Raw genomic sequence first — 25,554 nt, forward strand, 5'->3', positions numbered from 1 at the left:
GCCATCCCTAGAAACAGCAGAGACTGAATTGATAACAGTCTAATTGTCACCTCTAATGCAATCTCAATCAGAACCTCACCATTCTGAGGAGTGGGCTTGAGGCTTGAAAGAGCAGAGTCTAACTGTTACCTGGGATGATCTGTAAGAAACTGCTGAACGAAGGGAAGAAAAACCCGGAACTTGAGCCACACCCCAGCAGGCAAACCGTGTCTACTTGATCATCACAGTGGTGGCTCTAGTTCCCTTTCTCTGACCCATCAAGATACCTTCTAACCCTTAAGACAGTATCTTGGTCTCAGAGAGGGGCGATGTGTCACCATAAATACCCCTTAATCCCCATCTGGTCTTCTGAAAATTAGTGGACAGTTCCATCAATATTCAAGAGACTACCCAGATACTTAGTGAAAAATTGCAAACTTAATGCAACAATTCCAAATGAGCCGATATGAATTCATTGTTGTGTTACTATGCCAAGAGAAATCTGAGACCACTGGCCACAACAAACCCCTAGGGACCATAATGCATTGGCCACTGCTAGAAATTCGGAGTTTAATGAAGTTGTGGAAGTGTGCCCTACCAAAACTGACCAGATTACAATTAATAATTGTAAACCCATATGGTAGGCGCTAAAGGCCCATAGACCAGGTGCATTATACTTAAAAAGTGGAACATGTGGGTTGAGTTTTACAAGTCCTCGTAGTGAAAAACTCCTGAATTTCCTTATTCACTATTGTAAGGCCTACTCCTCCAACAGATTTACATTGGGTTGCCTCATTACATTTAATAATTGCTAACTTTGGATTGGCGGCAGGTAGTAATATCATTTTTAGGCTCAAGGGATGTGCAATTTAAAATTCTCTTCAATGGCAAAGTCGAATTTTAGATTGGAATATGGAAAATACCACTTTAGAAAGTTGACATTTTCCTGTCCACAAGTTTCTGAAGCCTTCTAGAGGTTTCCAGCTGCCTGGGCCATTAAGATTGTGTATTGGGACCCAGACAGTAAACAATGAGACCTGGGCGTAGTGGATAGGCTCATTTGTCAGGCCTTGCCTCACTTGCACTTCAAAGGGCTTGCCTGCAGCACACACATAGGAACCTGACACTAGTCTTTCGCCATCCCAGATGTCTTGGAGCCTTCACAGGGGAAGGGAACAACTTTCCAAAACCAGATGTGGGGATAGTATAGGGAATCAAGGTTGGCAGCAGGTATAACCATAAATCCCCCAGAGTCACTATTCAGTACTCTCTTGGACTTGTGGACACTACAGAAATAGGACTGCTTTGTTCCCCAGAGGACAGCAATGCTACTACTAGAGGAGAGCCCTGCTCCTTGTGGCCTGTTCTGCCCTCTGAAAGAAAGACTGAAGCTGCCTCCTTCATTCCAGGCTAACCTGAGTGACTCAAAGAGTCAATAGGCTGACCTCCTGTTCCAAGCTACAGGGACACAACTAGCTTCAGAGTCCTCCCTGCAACTACCCAGCTGACCTTCTGCTATTGACCCAGACTGAGCTTGGCTACTGGCCTCTGCTGGAGTGAGTCCTGACCCTCAATAGGCAGCCCCAATGGCTCCTTGGCTAACATCACTGAAAGCCCCTCCACAAGAAACAAGCATTTGCAATGCAATAGGTCTCACATTTACTCGAGTTTAGGCTATTGGCATTGTGGATGAGAATGCCTTTGATTTATGTTTAAAAAACAAAAATAAAAGGCATTGTCATTTGCAATGTCAATAACTCAAACTAGCGTAAATGCGAGACCTATTAAATTGCAAATGCCTGTTTATAGTGTAAGGTTGGTTTGTTTTTATGCATCATTCTGTCTAGTGCCATGAGAATGCCAGGAGCATCAGAGTTTGGAACTCTTCAGATGGTTGAAGGTCACAAATTGTCTTAACACTTTCGTTTTGCACTTTAAAGCCTAAGTATTTCGTAACATGCATGGGAGACGAAAGGTGAAGGTTAAAAACACTGGAGGAAAGGTCAAGCCAATAAACTACTCCATAGATGAGGATGTAGGAAATGATGTCAAATAAATTGCCGTAATCAGTCGCAAATTGAGAATCTCCGTGTATCTCAGTAGAGCTGTGATGATGCATGGTACCACTGGGCTTTTTAACATCCTGAAGAAGAAGGAACGTCAGCCGGGGGGGGAGGAGGGAGGAGTAGAGAGCAGGATAATGGTAAGATTGATGGGGTGGGCTTGTCAGTTCTTCTGCCCCATTCCTCCTACAGACTGATGCTGCAGGGACGGAGCAGTGCAGATGCTAAGAGTTAAAGTTCCACCTATGGATCTGGGATTTCTGTGGGGAGCCTGTCCTCCCTGGGTCATTGTGAGGCTCCCACATCGTAGGATGCTATGGCTTGGGATGTAGGGCCCTTGCTAGGACAGAAAAACAGCTTTCCGCTGTGTCTAGACCTGTTAATATGTGGCAACTTTAGGATGAAGAAACTGATAATGTAAGGCAACCAACACTTCACTATGGCTCTATTGCATCCATTGAGGCTGACATCTGGAAGGATTACAGATACCTACTACTGAGAGCAAGTGACATGTTTAGTCCAAAGCATCCTAGATCTGACCGCCGTGCAGCTGGTGAACCACCAACCTGGAGGTGGTGACAGACAAACAAACAGAGGACCTGGTACCTGTGCTTCAGTGTTGAAACCAGAAAAGAGGGGTGCTGTTGCTGCCACGTGCCTCCAGGCAACCCATCGACAACTGTGGAACTAGCCTGTACCAGTGAAAACAAGAGGGGGTGGGCACAAGGAATGCGGGGGTAAACCAGCATGTCAGGGTGTAATGTCTGCGTGAATCAGCTCACTATGGAAGACACTGGCACGAGGTCGAGGATCAGGAGCGGGGTAGGAACCTTGAGAGGCAGTGCAGGGATGTAGAAGGTTGAGGGAAGCGTGGCGGGACTCTGAAGGAGAGTCCATATAGTCGCGACGGGAGGTGCAGCAATGAAGGAGGGAAGCATGGCAAGGCCCTGAAGGTCCACATAGTCGTGGCGGAAAGTGTGGAAATGAGCACCGTAGTGAGGTGTCGAACGCAAAGAGTGGCCGGGAAAGGAAGGTCCGCTCTGGATCGGGTCAGAAAAACGGAATGAATGTCCTACGGCAAGGGAGTCAGCGGGATGGGGCAGCGTGTTAGAGAGGAGTGCTCCATGTCGGAATAGTGGGGCCGAAATCCACAGTAACAGGAGTACACTGTGAGGAAATGCTTCATTTGTATTTAAAGCTTAAAAGCAGTGGAGACGCGAGGAGTAAAGAAAGTGAAAGTGCACCGTGCGTGCGTTCTGCTCAGAGGCTGTTATTACAGGAAACGCCAGGGGAACTTTGCAAAATGAAAGCAAAGCAGCACATGCATATGTCCTGTCCAGGCGTGTTCACATGCTGTGTCCGGGCAAGTCGCGCATGCACAGTCCATCACTTCCTATCGGCAGGCATGAGCAGTACAGCGCTTTCTGTCTTGAACATGCATGGATAAATGGACACAACGTGAAGAGACGCAGCGTGAATGCACTGCAACGCTAGGCGAGTGGGCGGGGCCTAAGGGAGACAGGGCGGACACAAACCCCGCTTCCAAAGAAGCCGGACAGAAAACCAACGACTATAGATCTCACCTAGGTCGAGCAGCACATGCGATGTAACGCAGGCGAGACCTAAAAAGGGAAAATTCTGAAGTTTGGTTCTCTTCACAGTGCTCGACCTGTGCGTTGTGCCAGAATTTGAGAAGATAACTTTTTCAGCTGGGTCTAACCTGGTCACCGTTTCTATCCCGCGCTCAGCCTGAACTTGTAACGTTTACCTGGAATAGGATGACCAGATGACCGTGATTGGCACGTTGTGCTTTTAAATGCTATATCTACCTAAAACGTTGAAATTCTCATATATTTGGTTCTACGGATAGGATTTTGTATTTCTGGTATTATTTTATTTATTAAAATATACTTTATTTTTTCTTAAATTGGTTTGGAATTTTCCTAGTAATAGGTTTTAACTTTATTACAGTTTAATTGCTAGTGTTGAATAAATACTTTACACAGTGCCTCTATGTTAAAGGACGGAATGCTTCCGTGCCAATCTATCAGAGGGTTAAGCACAGGTTAATTTAGTGATTTTTTTGGTTAACCCATCGAAGGATTGTGGTCGTTACTTGGAGTAGGGTTTTCATTCCCGCAGCCAAAAACCGGATTTCCTACACCAACCCATTAATGCTGTTATTTTTTCCCAGTTTCTCTGTTGCACCACACCTTGCTATTACCCTCTCGTGTGTTAGGCGCACAGCCCCATTTTACTATTGTCACCATTTCTGTCTGCTTTTTTCTTTCATCCCATAACGCTGGCAATCCACTCATTTTTATGTTTTCAACGAGCAGCACTCAAATGATGAGGACTCAGCTTCCAGTCACCCTCAATATTTTCATTAGCATTTAAGAAGAGTTTAGACAATTCAGTCTTCTCATATGGTTTTACCCTGATTCATTGAGTCGATTTGTTGGTGGGGTCGATTCCAAAGACCATCTCTTCACTCAACTAGCTAAGTGAGTGCTGAAAATCTCTAGGGGAAAGGTGCAATTGTGTTGCCCCGTGTTTCCTATCTAGGTCACAACATCTCTGCAAGAGAGAGGTTCCGGTCTGTGATTGCTTTCAATCTATTTGTAAATTATCCCATCCAGTAATTACCTCAAAGCAGGACTCTTCTAGGAACAGCAGATTACTGCCAGCAATGGATTTTAGATTACGCTAAAATAATGAAACGTTTTGGATTTTGAAAGAAAAGATACCTCTAACCTGAAAGTGCATGATCTTCGGACCCTACTTTAGGTTTGCTTGACTATAAGAAACCATTCATTTCATTGCAAGTCTGGAGGCTAACATTATGCATACATTGTTTTATTTGCCACTCCAGAGCCGCTCCTTCAAAGAACTCCAATTACAAACAATTCAGAACTGGAAAGTCTTCAACACCAATAAAGGCCTCCTGCGGACAATTGTGACGAGTGGAACCAATTGCTTCTTATTCTACTGCGCTCATTGATGTAGCAGCAGGCCTGCTTTCAAGTCTGAGCACTGTACCGGCTGATGCCCTCCTTGCTGTTTAGGATCACCTTTTAATGTTGCTGTGCCTCATAATTTGGTAGCATCATTATTTCATACTAAAATTTAACACCTACTGTTGTAAAGTTAGTAAGCATTGTTGTATCATACTTCTTATATTACCTTGATAAAAACGTCCTGCGTTTAACCGAGCCTCAATGTTTTCCACAGCCCTGATGGAGAACCTCAAGGATGTATCCTAACCACTGCCCACCTCACAAAGCCCTGCACTGATCTCACTGATGCACCTCTGCCAAACTGGCACATTGAATATTATGTTGATGTTTCTTGCCTTAGAAATAATTATGGTAAGCTGGATGCAGAATACATTGTCTGCACTTTACACAACAATGTTGACAGCTGAGGTTTACTTCAAGTACATTCTGCATGAGTTGCTTTACTAATTGCTCTTACGCATGCATGCATGTAGTGTAGCGACTGAGAAAAATGTTACTAATACACCAGATTCAAAATATGCCTTCATTAGTTGCTCATGACTTTGTTGGCTTATGATATGAAGAATGTTTCTTTACCTCTGCAGGTACTCTGATTAAGAATGGGTCTTGTGAAAAGGGAATACCTAATGCACTGCAACAGCCAAGAGAGGTAGACACTGATATGCGTGCTGCCCACCAATCTACCCAAGATGAAGTATTCACGGAAATACTCATAAAGCTGTTAAAAATTCTGCTTTGATTCCGGATTATGATGCAACACAGTATGGAACCCAATGTACTTCTCACGCTCACTACGCCGGATCTCACAGCCCTACAGTAGCAAGACCAGAAAGTAAAAAGATAGTTTAGACAAGGTACAGGTATCTCAAGCATTCGGGTGGGTTGTGGAATGACAAGAATAAACAAGCATGTGCAATGCAATATGTCTCGCATTACGAAATTTTGAGCTGTTGGTATTGTAAATGGCAATTTTTTTTATTTCTGTGTTGGTTTTGAAAATAGCTACATTAATAGCTTTGTCATTTACAATGCCAATAGTTTTAACTTTCGCAAATGTGACACCTACAGCATTTGTAATGCAATATGAGTTGTATTTACGTGACTTCGATGTATTGCTATTACAAATAACAATGGCTTTTAATTTTTTTAAATAATTAATACTTAAATAAAAGTTATTGTAATTTATAATAGCAATAGCTTAAACTTTTGTAAATAACGTTTGTGAAGATTGTGTTCAGTGTATTTTATTGTGACGAAAATCCAAGAACAGAAGTGAAATTTTAACATCTTTCTGTGACATTTGTAATAAAGCTTGAAATATTGAGAGAACATATTTGAACCAGCCGTTGTTGAATGTTTGCACAGATTGATGCTGTGATGGCGTAGAGTGATGCTGTGGCTTACAGTGATGCTGTGGTAGCGCATAGTGATGTTGTGGGCCCCTGAGTGATGTTGTGGGCCCCTGAGTGATGCTGTGGTGGTGCTGAGTGATGCTGTGGTGGTGGTGCATGAGTGGTGCTGAGATGGTGCTGAGTGATGCTGTGATGGTGCTGAGGGATGCTGTGGTGGTGGTGAGTGGTGCTGTGGTGGTGCTAGTGGTGCTGAGTGATAATGTGGTGGTGCTGAGTGATGCTGTGGTGGTGCTGAGTGATGCTGTAGTGGTGCTGAGTGATGCTGTGGTGATGCTGTGGTGGTGCTGTGGTGGTGCTGTGGTGGTGCTGAGTGATAATCTGGTGGTGCGGAGTGAAAATGTAGTGGTGCTTAGTGATGCTGGGGTAGCGCTGAGTGATAATGTGGTGGTGCTGAGTGACAATGTTTGTACTGAGCAACAATTATAAGGTAGTGAGAGAGACAAGAAAAATACTAGCTATTTACAGTGAAAAGTACAGACCTAGTAGATTAATAAGCAGAGTAAGCAGGAGGTACTGCAGCACATGTCTGAGAGCGACGAGCAGCGGCGTACACCAAGAAATTTTAAATCGCGCTTACAAGTATTTTTTAAACATACTATAGTGTAACATTTATGACATCTTTTTTATCACTGAAAATGTCCCTTACCTGAGTCACCAGCAATGAACAGTCGCTTTTGTAAAACCAACCTCATCCAAAGGTAAAAAAAGGAAATATTTTGCTTTAGTAGTATGCAGGTTTAAAGAGGAACCGGAGTCGAAAATTCCGAAAAGAGTAAACACAAAGTCGGCAATTAAATAGAGTCACTAGCAATGAACTGGCGCATTTGTAAATCCTATGGTTAGAACAAGACTCGGAGATTGAGTTGTTTTTTTGATGGAGTGGGATGAAGCCAATCCAAAGTCAATGGATAAAATTGGAAGGAAGAGTCATCAGGACCCAGGAGAAGGATCTCAATTAGAAGCAGGGCCTAGGAATAGGACCTCTTTCTTTGGACCACTGAACCAGGGCTAATGAAGCAGTATCCATCTTATAGCTTAGGTGTGGTCTTGTGCAATCTACTAGTTTCCTCCCGTACCAGGGCTTTGTCTCTGAAACCCTCCCTAAAAGCTTCAGAACCCGAGGCAGATTGACCCAAGACTGGTTAAGAATATGACAAACATGAGGCTGAAGAATGGCTCAAGCGGAATTTATTGGTACTGTTGGGGTACTGAAGAGGATGATTGTTGTGAGAAATAAAATTATTTTGCTGCATATTTTGGGAGGGATCGCTAGTGTCAGAGTTGAAGGACGGAGTGTAAGCATACAGCAACTGCAGTGGGTGAGGTAATTTGTGTTTTTTACACCATCCAAACTGCTTTATTTCCAGTATTGCCACGGAGATCGTTCTGTAAATTGCAATTTTTAATGACCTATTTTTGAGAGTATTGGACAATTTGACCTTCTGTATTATTAAATGAACAATGTGGGCAGCGCTGCGTGTGTACCGTTTTATATTTGGTCTAGGAGATGCAAAGGTGTGCACTTGGGATGTGGTGAAATTTAAGGCTGGAGATGTTTTGCATGAGAGCCTCAGCATTGATGGTATTTTCCTCTTGGCCCATAGTGAGGCGGGCCTCACAGAGTTAGGGTTGGCCTCATTGCCGCGTGCACCATGAATGTTGAAAACGAGGACATGGACAGACCATGCAAAGAGCTGCCAGTCCCAGAGGCGAAGATTGGGTATCTTGAATTCTGAGATGTCAGGGCCCTTCCACTTCACTGGTGAACGTATTGACCACTTGAGTAAATCTAAAGGTGCTGTCATATCCTTGTTTGCCTCTTGTGTGTCAGGTCAGGTGATGAGTTTGCTGAGCAGGGACAGCAGAATGAGATCATCTGCTAGGCTGCCAGGGTTAGAGGTAAAAGGTTAATGCGTTTTCGTTGAAGGATTATAGACTGACTTACAGGTGACAGATTTTACCAGAAGGTGTCATGTAAACTGTGCATCATCTTTCAGCCAAACTGGGTAAGATTAAGCTTTTTTAATATTTTTTTTAGGATATTCTAGTTAAAAAGTGGTAGCGCTGAGAGTATAGAACGAGATGTGGTTAGCCAGGAGTCACTGAGGAGTAAATAGCTAAAGCTGCTATCATAGTTAAGGTTGTGAATCCTTGTGACATGTTGGCAATACCCATACAGTGAAGAGTCCACCTCTGATGAAAAGCCCCGAATTGCATGTGATAAGCGCTGTCAATGGTAGATTCAGCAAACATTGAGCAGAAGCATGTGAGACTGTGGGTCGAACAAATGAGGCTTCTGCTGGGATCGTTGTGCCTACTCCAAGCTTTGTGACCACTTGTGGAAATAGGAGCGCAATTTCTCTCTCATGGTAAATAGGTCACAACCCTTTTGATTAGGCACTTGTCAGGTTTTCTTGTGCTATCTACTGGTAAAGAGTGAGACGTATGAGCGTATGGGGGAAGGGAGGTGCGCGTGGCTGCCGCGAGAATATGCCATGGGCGCATGGTAATTGAGCAGGTGTGATTTGATGGTGAGATGCTTAGTGGGTCAGGCAATGGTGATTTCTGGACTTTTTTGCATGACTGTCCATACCTGGAATTTGAAGCTATGTCTCTTGTTTTGGTTGGTGACTTGATGTTTGTGAAGTGGAGATGCGCTCCCCTGGGTTTGCAGAGTTTAAGAGAAGGTTTGAAGTTGATGGTGGCCTGCAGAAACACAGCCTCAACTCCTTGTACTACACAGGGTTCAACAAAGTACACAGGGTTCCCCATAATGTTGGTGATAATAATAAACAAAAGCAGCAAGATCACTGCCCCGTCCGAGAACAGTTGTAATTCAAGGCGCGTGAACTCGCGTTCCGTGGCTGCCTTACACGGCGCGCGCTCTCTTTGAGGGTGACAAAGTTCAACTGGCACGCGCGGTAAAGCTGCGTGCTCGGGCTCGAGTCAGAGCCGGCGGGGCGGGTAGATGGAACGCTGCTGCTGGTGGATCCCATTGAGAGGCAGCGGCTGGAGGCGGTGCCCGTGCGAAAAGCGGCATAGCCCAGTATCCTGGCACAGTATCACAACCCGCCGCTCACACCCTGAAGGCCAAGGGATAGCCACCGCGGCCTCGAACTGGGCTATACCTGTGCCCCACTTTCAGGGGCTACCGTTCCTAGAGGCTGTGCTCGGCGGGCCAGTATGAGCGTAGGGGCGACAGGCAGCCCAGCAGAGATGCCACACAGTGGGAGCCCAGCGTCCTGAGCAGAGCTCCCACCGGGGGAGGGCGGAGGCAGCCGCGCTCTGTATGTCTTCGTCCCTGGGGCCCCCTGGTTTAGGGCCCGCGCCCGGCTCCCGAGATCCCTGACCTGAGCCACCTGACCGAGAAGGAGCGCAGCATCATCATGGCAGTCATGGACCGGCAGAAGCAGGAGGAGGAGAAAGAAGGGGCCATGCTCAGGTAAGCGCCCCCAGCACCGGTGTGTGTGCGTTTGAACAGGGGAATTCTTTTAGGGAAGGTGGAAGCTATCGGAGTGCCTTTTGGGGATGTTTTGGGGGCGCCATATCGATGGTCTTATATAGCTGCTGAGCAGGCATCTAGGAAGCTCTACCTCCTGCACTTCTAGTCCTTCAAGGGAGTGGAGAATAGAGGGTACAGAGTGGACCGAACCACCGCGAGGCACTGAGCGAGAGAGCGGCAGCGCGAACACTCTGAGGCAGCCCCCACCGCGTGGGCGGCGCACGCACAGAAAGGAACCCAACGCCAGGAGGGGCAGAGCGCACGCACACACGCGGTGCCCAGCGCCGAGGTAGGACATAGGAAAAATCCTATTTCTTGGCTCATTTTCAGGACCAAGTTAAACTATTGCACTGCTTCACCCTGAGGAAGACAACCAACGCTTGGGACTTGAGCAGGCAGGGCACTTTGCAAGGGCAGATGGGAGGGCACTATCAAGTTCACAGTAGAGTTCTTTGGAAGAGATGAAAAGTTGTCTTAATTCAACGGAAGGGGGTATAGAAGGGAACTTTAGAAGGGAGGTGAGGTAAGGAGGGGAGTGTGTGCGTATGTGTGTGCATGCGTGAGTGCGGCTGCACGCGTGATTGAGAGAGGCGACAGGCGCTGTGTGAATGTGGGACAGGAGATGTGCACGACGCCGGGCTGGACGTGCGCGTCCACAAACCCGAATCGCTGCGCGTGCCCCGGTTTGTCTCCCTTGAGAGGCATCTCGGCAACAATAGGTCTCAAGGGCGAGACCTAAAAACAACATCTGCTCCCTCAACAGCTGAAAACTGACGTCTGCCTCCACAGTATTGCCAAATACAATATTACCCCCTCAATACAAAAATCACACAAATGCCAATTATTTGGCAAATTACAACTCTTCCTCCCACATTAGGTGAAAACACACAACTGCCACCTACACAGGTGATCACTATAGGCCTGATTTTTACTAGGTGAAAAGTAATTGCCTTGTAATACCATTTTCTTTAGCATGACAAACCCCAGAATGCTTCCTCTGCAGCTGCCATGAAGCAGGTTGAACATGACTGCCACCTTAGCAAGAAAAACACAGGATGACTCAGATGTTGAGGGATAACAATATAACCGCTGCCTTCAAAGAGGAACACACAACTTCCTCATCAGTAAGTGAAAATACCAAATTACCTCCTCAACAGGCTCAAAGGCTTTCAATTTCCTTTTCAAACAAAACACGACTGACTTCGGAAAAGGTGAAATGCGTCACACTCTATAATAACTGCCTGGTGAGATCCCAATCTGTAATAACTCCCTGGCGATAGTATTGTTCCCTCCTTTTGTAAAACAACTTTAGTCACCCTCTCTTCAAAAAGGATACTTAAGAACCTAATATCTCTTCCAACTATCCTATTTCCATTCTTCATTTTTGTACTAACATTTTAAATATTTGGATGAATACACGGCTCATTTCTTATATTGAGGTAAACAGTGTCCTTAATGCATTTCAGTCCAGTTTCAGACCCTCACTTTGCCCTGAAACAGTGCTAGTGGCGGCAGTCAATGACATCTGTATGATCTTGAAGCAGGGAGCCCTGAGTCTCTATGCGTCCTTGATCTGTCATCAGCCTTTGACAAGATCTCACATGCTGTCCTGCTAGAACCATTAAACGTTATTGATAAGATGGTTTGAATCCTTTATTGTAAAATTGAACACAGGCTGTTCAGAGGGCTTTATTCCATGCAGATTTTAAAGGTACGCCCTGTGGAATCTCTCAGGGATCTGTTCTCAGTCCAACTCTCTTTAATAAATATTTTGCTCCATAAGCGTATCGGATCACCTAGTCTGGGTTCTAATTTTATGGCTATGCTGATGGCACGCAGATCATCTCAGACAAGACAGAGGTGCTGATTTTCGGTAATCCTTAAGATTGGTGCCCCCTGCGGTGGCCCCAGGCATAAGGGGAGTGCCCTAAATTGGCAACTACTACCTGGAAACTTTAATATGTACACCATATAAAAAGCTAATGGCCACTTGTTTTTTTAATCATAAAAAAATTATAGATTCATCCATTCATTCCTCAATACTCCAGCAGCTGTTAATACAAGCCTTGATTCTCAGCAGGTTGGACTATTGCAATGCATTGTATGTTGGTCTCCCTGCCTATCTTATGCTGAGACTGGGGAGGCAGTTTTGAGTTTTACCTGCTGTAGACTAGCAGCATGTATCACCTGCTGAGAAGCCATTAATGCCATTTCACTTCCTGAGCTGGAGGTTATTTTTCATTTGGTGAAGGCTTAGCGATGTTTTTACTTGCTAAGACAGAAGTCTCCTCTATAGTCTGCTTATGGCTATCCACATGCTGGTACTGGTGGGCATGTCGGTGGGTTTGTCATGCTGGCAAGGCAGATCTATGTTCTCTCCTTTTGAGGAGGTAATCATATTCTTTTACTTGTTACTGGGACTGTTGGGTGTTTTCTGCTGCTGAGTAGGCATTCGTGTTTTTAACCTGATGAGAGCGCATTTATGTACTCTCACCTGCTGAGCAGGCAGTCTTGCTTTTACCGGCTCAGGAGATATTTATGTTTTATTTCCACAAGAGGAAGAATTATTTTCGTTTGCTGAGAAAGTTGTGTGTTTTCTTCACTCTTGTGGGCAGTTGTGTGTTGTCATCTTCTGGTGGAGGCCGAGCGCAGCCGTCTAGACGAGGGGTGCCTTTTAAGCATGCCAGAGATGGAATTGGTTCGAGATGCTGGATAAATGGCTTTGTGGCAGATGCAGAGAGCCTTCAACCAACATCTTTTCTTAACTGGGAGCCAACGTTACCAGCTGCACATAGGCACTATCAAATCTCTGCATGCCAAATATCAGTCTGGCAGCTGTGATGCGTGGAAACATACAACTGCCTACAAACCATGTACACATGTATCCATACTGTGAGTACATATAACATACAAATGCCAGGCAGGGGGCAACCATGTGACTGCATCCCCTGCAGGTTTAAACCTATGACTGCACATCTAAAGGTTGCAAAGGACTGCCCCGTCAGCAACATAAAAAGACAGAATTGTACAGCATCATTTTTAAGATATCCTCATCAATTATCCGCTATTCCTCATTCATTATTTCCTGAATCATCACTCCTCTTTGATCGCCCTCATTAGCCACCCGTCCTCCCTCATCCCTCAACCTTCATGTGTCAGTGTCATCATTCTAAGCTGAAGATGAATTTAATGCACAGCTGTTCTCTCGGTAAGTTAAAACACACGACTATCTAACCAAGGGGCAAAAACATACGACTGACTGCTCCTTTGGCATCTGGAAACATAACAGCTCCTCTCCTGCCCCCTCAGTGTGTAAAACACACCACTGCATACTTTACTACCATAATGTAAACACTCTGCGCTGCGGAACTGGGCAGGGGGCCTACCGCCGGTCCGCTTTCCTCCTCTCCCCCTTAGCCCCCGCTTTTATTTTAATTTTATTTAGTGCATTTTTATAAAGCGTGGACATTACCCGAAGGTGTCAGAGCGCTGTACAGTAGAGCTAGTTATGTTACAAGAGAAAAGTGGTACAAAATAGAACATTACAAAGACTAAAAATGAAGGGTATACAAACACAAAATCCAACACAGCACGCAGGGGTGAGGAAAATACAAATTTACAATGAAGATCGAACTTCCAAGAGGGGCCTGAGAATGAAGGGTACACAAGCACAAATTGCAACACAGCACACAGGGGTGAGAAATGCACAGGAAAAAATACAAATTTACAATGAAGAGCGAACATACAGAGTGCAGCCACTTTAGATAACAGGGCGCAGACGGAGCCCCCAAGACCCTCGGAGCAGTTAGATTCACAGGATGGTTGCTCTGGAGCCCCAGAACTAGAGACCACATGAGCTGGGCAGGAGGGCCATTGCTCGGCAGAGGGAAAGGGCACGGTGCGCTCGGGGTGGCGCTGTTCACAATAGCACCAACCAGACTTGCCAATAGACCCAATTCAGGGCAGACACACACAGCCCGTCTGCTCCCACCTCCAGCCCACAGAAAGCCCCCAGAGGAGGGCTGGAGGTCTGCCTGTCACTGGGGACGCCACCCATGAACTGGTGACTCCAACTGGCGCCCGTCCCTCCCCTCTCAAAGCATATCCGCTCTATGCCTTCTCCACAGCTCAGACCGCTTCTATCCCCTGAAACTCTCGCAGAAACAGGGCTAGGATGCAGAGGGTCACAGACCGGGTCCACGTGGGTCTGCTGATCACCCCACTCCCCTGTTCAGGGTGCAGCCCCAGAGTAGAAGGCCAGGGTATTTAAGCGCTGTAAAACAAACATATGCCCCACCCTCACCAGAATGTGTCCTCACTAAACTTCAAGGGCCTCGGGCGCAAATGGGGCCTCCTGAAGGGTTCACCTGCACCGAGCAGGGCTCCAGGGGTCTGGGTGATTCCTGTGGACCCCGGGCTGCTCCCTCCGACAGGAACCCTTCAGAAATGGAAGGCCCGGGCCTACGAGCCGTTTGAAGAGACATCGCTGCGCCTGGGACTCATGTTAATAGAACCACCCCCATCTTTTCACACCACATCCAAAGTGGACTTCTCCAGAGCTCAGGCTAGTCCCAAGTCCAGAATCCCCTCAGAGACCCCTCGAGTGACTGGGGGGGAGCTGAACCTGGGCAGCGCATTCGGTGGTCTGGGCTGCCGCTCTGAACATCTCCCCTCCTAGCAGCGCCCAGGGCGAGCGTGGAGTAGAGGCCCTGCATCTCCACTCTGCCTACTGATTAAAGGTTCAGCCCCCCCCTTCATTTTTTCTTAGCCCCCCCCGAAATTTGGCTCTAGTTGTGCCTCTGGTATAGGTGATGTTTATTACGGAGGTGGGGGGAGTTACTGGACACCGGTAGACCAGCGGGCTGGGACTAGGGCCTAGTTTCAGGGTGGCTAGGATGTCAAATTCCCATAGCAGGCAGCCGAGAAAAAGACCCCGGGGGCAGCACGCGCATTTCTAACGGGCATCTTTGTGAGTTTGCCGCTGCGGAGAAATAACGCTCCTGCGCGCTGTGCCAGGCCCTGGGTGTGGGGAATTTGTTTTACTTAAAATTTGGCTTAAATACGATCACACAACCCCTCAAAGCCATTTTTATCCCCCTGCACCCAAGCCTTCCTGCACACTCCCTCTGGTATGTGTGTGACCTTCACCCCACCACCTCCAAATTACACTTGAATCTGCGCTGTGTCCTGCATGCAATCTCCGCGTGTTTGTGTGTCACCAGGCCTTTCACTTTTAATTTCGAATCCGGCCCAGTTGTAACGGTGCCCGCCCCAGCCCAGACAGTGCCGTGCAATTTAAACGACTGGACAGAGATGACGGTCCTGACTACACTCACCTGCAGACAGGGGGCCGGGGGGCTGGAAATAACTTAATGTTGTGCCTCGCTCTTTTTCTCCATCGTCGACTCATCTCTCTCTGGCCTCTGACATCACAAGATGCCTGCCTCCTTGACCTCGCCTCACCATCACGCGGACTTTGCGCGAGCCCAGCCCCAATGCGCATGATCAACACCCAGACCCTACCCTAAGAGGTGAACTACACCTCGGATTGTCGGCCGCGCTCTGACGCAAGAGCCGGGCAGAGGAGAAATCTGCGCGTTGCGTGCGTCATTGATCTGCAGCAGCAGGTGCATTTATTTAATACATTATTCATTATAATTATGAATTGCCTAAATCGGACACGGCCAGTACAGAAGAAGTTCACAACAGTAAGTACTACTGTACAGCAGGCACTCACGTTGATCTTAAGTGACGGTGCGTGTTGTTTTTGCCAGGCTCTCTCTCATTCTGTGGGGGCAGGGATGGTAGGCCCGGGGTCCGTCGTCACGACTCGCGCATCATTCTCCGAGGCCCCTGAGTCCTCTAAGCAGTATGAGAAAGTGTCAATCATATTCGTAGAAATGTATGAAAATGTCACACATGGCAATTTGAAACCTTGGTAGCTATGTATGCTGGCTTGCCAGCGAAAGCGGGACAGGCGCTGTGCGCGTGACTGTACGTGCGCGTCCACAGACCACAATCTGTGCGTGCCCCGGTCTGTCTCCCTTGACAGCCCATCTCCACGACAATAGGTCTCCAGAGCTCGACCTAAAAAGTGGTTGCTCCTTAAATACTGTTACTGAATCAGGTCAGTTTTTGTCATGGTGTTGCACATTTCATTCAAGATGGTATGATCCCTGTTGTAAACACCCACCGGCCTGCACCTTACTTAACCTCGATTGTTCAACTGCACTGTCACTTATGTGCTGACTGTTAAGCTTACTGTGTTGGAAGGAGCACCAAAACTACACAAGCTGCCCATCCTGCCCCTGGGGGGGGGCATTTTGTACATGATAACATATATTCCATTCAAATTCCCTGGTACTGCTCTTACCTTTGTGTTGGGTTTTTAATTATATATTCTATAGAAGCATACTCCTGTGCCCGAGCTGATGATAGCACGGTGATCAAAAGAATGATCCTAGACTTTCCACCTATCTGTGAAATACTGCTCAAGATAAGAAGTCACAGTGAACTCATTTTGTGTTATCAGTAGTTCAGGAAATGTACCTAGCTTTAGCAATCCGATAACATTTCGACAGCACTTACAGGGTACTCAGGGAAAGCAGAATGATTTACTAGAACAATTAAAAACAGTATGTGTAAGATGTTTGATGAAACTGGACTTCAATGCCCCACCTTTATTCCTAATGTCTAGGAGAACCATAAACCCCCAAGATTACGTTCAGCTTCTATGAAATCTTCATGCTTCTCCCCTTCCCTTCTCCAGTGCAGCTAGCTTTACTTGATTAACGCCCGTCTGATCATGTGACTTTAGATTACTGCAAATAACTGATCTGCTATCTTAACAGCATCCATTCTGAGGTCCAAACAGCACTATAAACCAGCCCAACCGAAGCCTGCCACAGTCAGTAAGTTGGCAACTGGATACATACAAATATCTGGAATGAGCTCCCGATCAGCATCAGATGCTTCCCCAGACTCTTCACACCTTCAGGAAGAGCCTCAAGACCTGGCTCTTCGGCTGACTGATAGCTGCACAACCCCAACTCCCCAGTGCTGTGAGACCCTCACAGGCGAGTAACACGCCGCACAATTCCCTGATTGATTTTTTATATAAAAGTGCATCAGTGAAGGCAATTGCTTCAATCAGTAAAGGCACGAGTACACAGCCTTTCTTTATGCCTACGGACATGGTACAAGATCCTAAGAGCGGTAAGCCACCTACCCACCAAATCTCTCATCGGTTCTGGCCAGCCCTCTTGGCTGCATGGTTGTTTGGTTGACACCATGTGGTTGTGTCAGCAGAGGGTGGGCTGTAGGCTTAAAGAAGTCAGTTGCACAGAGCCTATTGACCATTCCATAAACTAGCGATTTCTTTACGAAATAAAGACTATTCAGCAGGTTATGCATCAATAAAAAAGGGTAGTAACCTTTCTTCACATTAGCGGTGTTCACATGAAATCAACGACTCCAATGTATGTAAATTTTACAAGGACAACCCTATCTACCCAAGGAAACTAGGGTAACCATGTATAATCAAAACTGACTTGTGAGATTACCTACGTTATTGCTCTAAAGTAATCAGAAAAAAATCATACATGTATGTTCGACATACCTGTTACATCACAAACAGTGCAGCAAAGGAAAAATTAAACAGCCAAAGCATCTTTTCGCTTTATCACAGACTTATCATTCATCTGTTAAGTAGAACAATCAGATGGAATATATAGAGTGAATCTTAGTGCAGATGATGCAGTGCTAGTGAGGATGTGTACATACATAATTATATACAAGAATGTTTACAGACACTGAGTAGCCCAGGATTGATGAGATCTTTAAACTCCTGTTCAGACAAGACTGTACACAAATGGTGCAAAAAGAAACAATTGATGGACGGAATGCTGAACAATGCAAAAATTCACCCCTGTCACAAGGATCTGGGTTAAATCCATCATTCTTTTGCTCACCAAACCACCCCAGTTTGGACCCAGCCATATGCAAATCAGTCTTGACCCTGTTCCTTGTGGGAACAGTCCAGCCCGAACTGCCAAGCCAGGTCCTCCCTGGGCCAGAAACAGGAATCCTGGGACCGGTTTCAGGGTATCAACCTTCATCAGTCAGGCTAGCTTGAACCCAGTGGTGTAGTGAGCATGGGGACCCACTTCTGGGCATACCCTTCCCACTTAGGCCAACATATGCAAAAGAAACAATTGATGGACGAAATGTTAGCACATGCTTCACATTCAATGAACCAAAGAAACAACCAAGGGATGGGGGTGTCGGTGGTTCGACCCTTTATTACTACACGGATATCATAGGAATCGAAAATTGTGACCTGCCAACTAATATGCAATAGGTTATTAGTACATAGTTCGCATTCACTAATGATAGGCAGGTCACAGAAAGTAGGCTTCAAATTACACCTGCTATGTGAGACCTTCCTGTACATACAGCAGGCCCTATTTCCTTTGAAGAACACATTTATTTTATCTCATGCAATTTAAAACATAATTTACATATCTTTAAATAATTAAAAGGAAATTGAATTACGAAGCTATGTGCATATTGCAGCAGAGCTGCTCCAAGGCTTATACTAAAGACCTGTAATGGAAAGTTTAGGAGTGACAAAAGAACTGAAAGGGTGGCAAATGAATGAAGGAAAACTAATTAAATTATTTACTAAGGCATTGGAAAGAGACAGAGTACTAAACATAATAATGGGGCAAAGACGGAGGTGAAACTAAGGCACTCAATATGAGGGTGTCAGAATTTGGTGTGAGGATACCATGGGAACGGAATCTCCAATTTCGGTTGGTATTCTCAAACCAAATGCCAGTGATTATACCTTTTCTACTCGGAAAAGGGGCTAAATACATGGGACCTAGTAACACCATGCATTTCTTCCCAATTCTGAGGATAAAACCTCTGACGTGTTCTGCCTCCAGAGATCAAACACAAAATGTCAGCAGGAAGGCGGGTGGGGAGTGGCGAGGTGGTAAGGCAAAAGGGCAGGATGCAGCTCTGTCTGCTCCTCCTGTGCTGCTGCAGGGGTCAGACGAGGGCCAAGCGGTTCTGTAAACAACAGCATGTTAAAGGGTTTAGGGTCTTCAAAGCTGGAATTATCCAGTCTGTAGTTTGCAGAACCATAATTCCGGGTCCAGAAAACCCAGAATTGCAGGTGGCAGAAGGTATTGGTAGAGGCCAGAAAGGTGCAGCTGACTAAAAAGCAATCTTACCGAGTTTGAAATGACTTGCCCGCAACATTGTCTCTGTAGGAGTCAAACAGAACATGGTACTGGTCCCGGCTCCATTCTAGGACGACCTAGCAGAAAGAAGGCAAGAATGTTTCAATTTGTTCAAAGAGGCTTTACTTGCTATAGATCAGTGTTTCTCAAACGTTTTACAACCACAACCCACTTTTTAGCATGACAAACTTTCACGACCCACCTAGCTTTCATGGATATGAGGCAGGCGATATTTTAATGTAAATAAAGCATTTTGTGGTAGTGCGCTGTTATTTAAAGAATGCACATGTTTTACTGGGTCACTAGTAAAGTGTCTTGATTGCTCTGATCATATTAAAATCTTTCTTCCTATCATACTTCAGAATTACAAAAAAAAACATGTACTTCATTTTGCTTTCCCAGCTGCTGAATGGGTACAGTTCATTTACAGTTATTTACATTTACACCTACACACACACCCACACAGTCCCTCACACACCCACTCACACACCCACTCACAGATCCATACAGTCACTAACACACCATTTGAGATGTCATCACTGATGTCATTGACCTTATTATGAGTGATGTAATATGTGAGGCCATAAGAAGTGAATTACAGTTAGCTCTGGTAACTATAACTGCTGAATTTCTATGGTTATGTACATATATATATATATTCCCTATAAATACAAGCGAGGATCTCTACACCTTTTTATGAAAACCATATATTTTATAGGGTGTATGTGTATATATATATATATGTATATATATATATATATATATATATATATATATATATATATATATATATATATATATATATATACATACACACACACAAAGAAACAAACTCCTGCTGGAAAACCCTCGCCTTTGTAGGGGTGGCTCGAATATCCAAAAGAAACGGCGTTCGTACGAAGGGTTTATGGAGGAATAAACCATTGACCTCAAGGTATTGGTCTCAGGAGAGTTCAATACCTTGAAAGCCACAGTTCGTTTGCCAGCAAGCTCCCGGGACAACTTGTAAGGCGGGACCATGTAACGCGCTCCTGGCAGACGTATCCACAAAACGATCACCTCTTACAAGCAATCCATGTCAGGAAGCCTTTATTCACAGGTAACAGCTGGGCATTATGCATTTCGGCTTGACGCCTTCCTCAGATGCCGCTAGTTTACCTAGGATACACCTCCTCCCACCTTTGAACTGATTGTGGCACTCCCATTGGCGGGAGATCAGCTGATCCCACTGCTGGAGGAAACTACAGTCCATGTTAAAACTACAGTTCCCAAAGTGCACCTTGATGGTAAGTACCGCAGCCGGATCACTGTCAGTCCGTGTGGACGCTGAAAATTGCCTCTCAAAGGTGGGGCCGTGTAGCAGCCGGTGTCCCCTTAAATGCAGTGCTAAGGCGTCCCTCGGGCCCCCAACGCCTCAGCCACAATACACGAAACAAGCCAGGCTGTGAAGAGAGTGTGATCATCCCTCTTCCCCGTGCAGTCACGGCCTGTCATAGACAGCAACCACTTGCGAGGCTCGTTCATGAGGCGGTCTCGGGAGAGTTCAATACCTTGAAAGCCACAGTTCGTTTGGCAGCAAGCTCCCGGGACAACTTGTAAGGTGGGACCATGTAAGGCGCTCCTGGCAGACACGTAAATATCCACAAAACGATCACCTCTTACAAGCAATCCATGTCAGGAAGCCTTTATTCACAGGTAACAGCTGGGCATTATGCATTTCGGCTTGACGCCTTCCTCAGATGGCGCTAGTTTACCTAGGATACACCTCCTCCCACCTTTGAACTGATTGTGATATATATATATATATATATATATATATATATATATATATATATATATATATATATATATATATATATATATATATATAATACATATGGCCGAAAGTCTAAATACAAGCGAGGATCTCTATACACCTTTTTATGAAAACCATATATTTTATAGGAGTATGTTTAATGAATATTTCCTTTATGAAATATATATGTTTAATAGAGTCAATGAATGAAAACCCTTTTCAAGCACAAAATCAAATTGAATCATGTATACTAATATCTGGATTTAACCAGTGATGTTTTTTCTGTCTTGTGATAATGTTCCATTAGACACACTGTCACTTTACTGCGGAAGTATGTTGTTCATTTCTATACAGTCACATGACTCACTATGTCACTGTGAGGGGTTGGTCACTATGTGTAATTAGCATATAAAACAGCATTGAGTTTGATGTATTGGTTGCAGCGTGAACAAGGGCACAACTTGCCAGAAACGCGTAGCTGCTTTCTGTTGTTCATTAAAAACAACTCTGCTGATGTGCTGTGGTCCGTCTCCTTCCTGTTTGCTGGTGTGCTGCGTGATTGCCGAGACACCGAGAGATCAGAGGAGTCACGTGTTTGATGTTACAACGGAGGTTGATTTGTCCCCGTAACGGACCCCTTCCTCGAGCAGTGGAAGCCGCCTTCAAATCATTTTGTTTGGAAACGTCCTGTCTGGAATTTTCGGCGGCTACCCCCTGGACGGCAAATAACTACAATTCACGAGCGCAGTGACGGCGGTTGAGCTGCATTGTGATCCGTGTCGAAGGGCGCGGCTTGCAGGGCGGATCCTGCCTCCGCGGCTCGGTGAATCAAAAAAGCCTTTTCCAGGTGAGGAAGTCTACACAGCTTAATCCTAACACACGCGCGTTACTGAAAACCCGGGCGGCAGCCCGGCTTGAGACGGAGATAACGCGTGTGCGTGTTTAAAGTAACACCGGCAACAGAAACTGATCAAACGATGTCAAACAAGCTGGATAAACAGCGTGAGGAAGCCGCTTTGAATTTGTTCAGTGACCAAGGCGGCGAAAATGGCAATACCAGAAAACAGAGCGGAACTCCACAAGTGGAGCAAATAAGAAACGTAAAAACAATCTTTAAAGAACTGGAAAAGTTAAAGAAACTCGAGTGCACCAAGTGGTGGGAGCACAAATCCCTCAGCAAGTATGAGGAAGTGGGTCGGGTCCCTCGTGGGTTGCGGATCCTCCTAGCTCCAAGTTTTGAAAAGCCAGACCCTGCCATGCTACAAGAGTGGGGGGAGAGTAATCTAGCAGCCTCCATGAATCTGGTTTGCATTCTTATTAAATATGCTGCTAAAGACAGAATTAGGTTGCTAGATGAAATCAAAGCATTGGAAAATGAATTATCCGCATATCCTGAGGGGGAAGAGATAAAAAAACTTGCAGACACTATGAATGAAAGATTAAAAAAACATGAAGAAAAGATCAAAATTCGAAAAGCTACCAAATTTACCCGAGATGCAAATGACTATCGTGATGGAAAAATCTTTACTTTTTCACGGAAATATGACTCTGCGAAGAGGCAAGCATTCACAAAAAAGAAAACGGGCATTGGTAGCTCCACCACAGTGGGTTCGCGCGCTGTCAGACAAACCAGTTCAAGTACAGGCGTACAAGGAATTAACCCACAAGATAACATCAGCAGTGGTAATATAATCAATGATGAAACATCAGAAGGCAGTAGCCTGGATTCAGATGCAAGTTCTCTAATGAGCAATTCAAGTGACAACCTTACCTCTTCTTCATCTATGGGGGCGGATTTAAACTTGGAAGGACTGACCAAACTTACATTGCAGGAGGAGATGGATTTTGTGGTAGAGGAGAGGCTACAGACTTTAAGACCAGGGCCAAGACAGAAGTCATTGCAAACAGACAAAGGAGAAACAAGCGGAGAAAAGAGCGGCGCAAACAGTACCAGCGGCGCACAAACACAAACAAAAAAGAAGAAGCCATGGGTAAGACGCCGCTAAATGATAACACCATTATAAATCTTTCTAATGTAACATTAACCAAGGCAGAGCAACAACTACTGTCATTAGGCTTGAACTTTTGTCCTGTGCAAAGTTTTAACTACACTATGACTAGGGTTGATTTATTCTTTTTCATTAGGAAGTTAAAACTAAAAAAACACTTTGCACTTAAGTCTAGAAAAGACCTGGTGAACGATATGGGCGAGGATGCAACAAATGACAATCTGAATATGTTATCTGCCTCTGATGTGCACACTTTTCTTGACGCCAATGACTTAAACACCTCTACATACGATACGGAGACGGATTTAGATGCTCCTACCCAGGCAAGACTTAGCAAAATATCGGTCTTACAAAAAGGAGCAGGGTTAAGTCCGTTCAAGAGCAAATCCAAGTTTGTGCCTGTGACACCCAAAGACGCCATTGACGTCTTCCATGACTGTGTGATTAATGATATTAAACAACTGTACAAACATACCAACTCCAAATCAAAGAAAAAAACTACATTCATGAGGAGAGAATATGGCAAACTTATAAAGAAACTTGGGGAGAATCACGAGATTGTAATAAAAAAATCAGATAAGGGAGGCAATCTTGTGATTTGGCCCAAACAAGCTTATATCCTAGAGGCCAAGCAACAACTTTCTGATCCAGTATGCTACAAGTTGTCTAATCAGAAAGAATACCTCCATGCCAAGGGAGAATTACAACAACTGCTCTCACAATGGAAGAGAGAAGGACTTATTTCCGGAGAGGAATACAAATACATGAACATCAATTTTCCAAGAATGCCATCTCTATATTTGATTCCAAAAGTACACAAAGGTATAACGCCAGTGCCTGGGAGGCCAATAGTTTCTGCCATCGGCAGCATGAGCGAAAATGTTGGTCAATATATAGACTTCTTTCTTCAAGATATAGTGAAAAACCTTGCTAGTTATGTGCGTGACACCAGTGACTTTTTGGACAAAATTGCCTGCATAAATTGGGAAGAGGATATGTGGTTAATATCATTAGACGTGGAATCATTATACACGAGTATCGACCACAAACAAGGTATGCATGCAACCAAGCACTTTTTGGACAAACGACCCATGGCTTATTATGAGCATAATAAAGTGATCCTTGGGTTAATTCATTGGTGCCTGCACAACAACTTTTTCACCTTTGGTAAGGAGGTCTACCGGCAATTGAGAGGTGTAGCGATGGGGGCCTGTTTCTCTCCCAGCTACGCGTGTTTACACGTGGGCTGGTGGGAGGAGCAGGTCCTCACCGCAACGCACCACGCCACCATGGAAGATCATGTTGTCTGTTACCTACGGTATATTGACGACATATTCATGGTGTGGAAAGGGCCTAAAGAGGGAGCTATCTCTTTCATTGATGAGATGAATAATAATGCCATGAATCTGAAATTTTCCATCAATATCAGTCAATGTAGAATGCAATTTCTAGATGTAGAGATTTATGTTTCTGGGAATAGGCTTATGACCACACTACATAGGAAGGCGACGGCAGGCAATATGACCTTACATGCCGCCAGTATGCACCCAAAACACACCATCGCGGGGATTCCCTATGGAGAGATTCTAAGATTAAAAAGAATCTGTAGTCTGCCCTCTGACTTTGAAAAATGTTTAGAGGAATTGTTGGGGCGACTGAAAGCCAGGGGCTACTCTGAGAAAATCCTGAAGGAAGCGGTCGAAAAATCTAAATTGAGACCAAGAGAGAGTCTGTTCCCTTCCCGACAACCTGAGCCAGAAACCAATTTTGCACTTGACGCTCTACAAGATGTTCCTAGAATGATAACAGCCTTCAGCAGTGAGGACAGGAAATTGAAAGCAATCTTCAAAAAGAATTGGCCTATAGTGCTGAGTGACCACATATTAAACACCAGGTTACCAGCCAATCCCACTATTACCTTTAGACGGGCCAAAAGTATGGGATCTGCGTTAGATAAACCGGCTCCTGAATTAAAAGCTAAAACCCCCTGGTTAAAACCTTCGAGGGGTTTTTTCAAATGTTCGAGCTGCCGCGCATGTAGATTTGGAGTAAATACATCCCAATATTTGACTCCATTTTCTTCTGAACCCAGAAAGATATTGGGTAACTTCAATTGTAAAACAGATTTCGCTGTATATGTCCTGACATGTTCCTGCGGCTTACAATATGTGGGGAGCACCAAGCTGCAGGTGCATGTCAGGATCTTGCAGCATTTGCGCGCTATTTTACATAGTGACCCTGCCTACCCGGTGGCACGCCACTTCAAAAGAGTGCACAATAAAGATCTCTCGTGCTTGAAGTATTTCGTAATAGGGTCTGTGCCACCGTTGACTAGGGGAGGGGACAGGGAGTCACGCTTAAGACAGCTTGAAACGAAGATGATTTTGGAGCTCGATACACGCTGGCCTAATGGTTTGAATAATATAGATGAATTACACCATTTCTTATAACTATATCGCTTTCCTGCCGTTGCTCATTGCTTCCTGTTGATTAATACAGACCCATCTCCGTTATTTTTCTCCCTCTTAG

At 45.2% G+C, this 25,554-nt stretch overlaps 1 protein-coding gene across 1 annotated transcript in view; it reads right to left on the bottom strand.

Moving 5' to 3' along the window:
• Window positions 1-25,554, bottom strand: part of GNPTAB (N-acetylglucosamine-1-phosphate transferase subunits alpha and beta) — a 715,805-nt gene that overhangs the window by 548,232 nt on the left and 142,019 nt on the right. The window contains exon 2 of the mRNA XM_086919157.1: window positions 19,213-19,298. Coding sequence (XP_086775283.1) covers window positions 19,213-19,298 — 86 coding nt within the window. The remainder of the gene's footprint in view (window positions 1-19,212; window positions 19,299-25,554) is intronic.

The sequence above is a fragment of the Lissotriton vulgaris genome, chromosome 1_1, assembly GCF_964263255.1.
Source record: "Lissotriton vulgaris chromosome 1_1, aLisVul1.2, whole genome shotgun sequence".
Lineage (NCBI taxonomy): Eukaryota > Metazoa > Chordata > Amphibia > Caudata > Salamandridae > Lissotriton > Lissotriton vulgaris.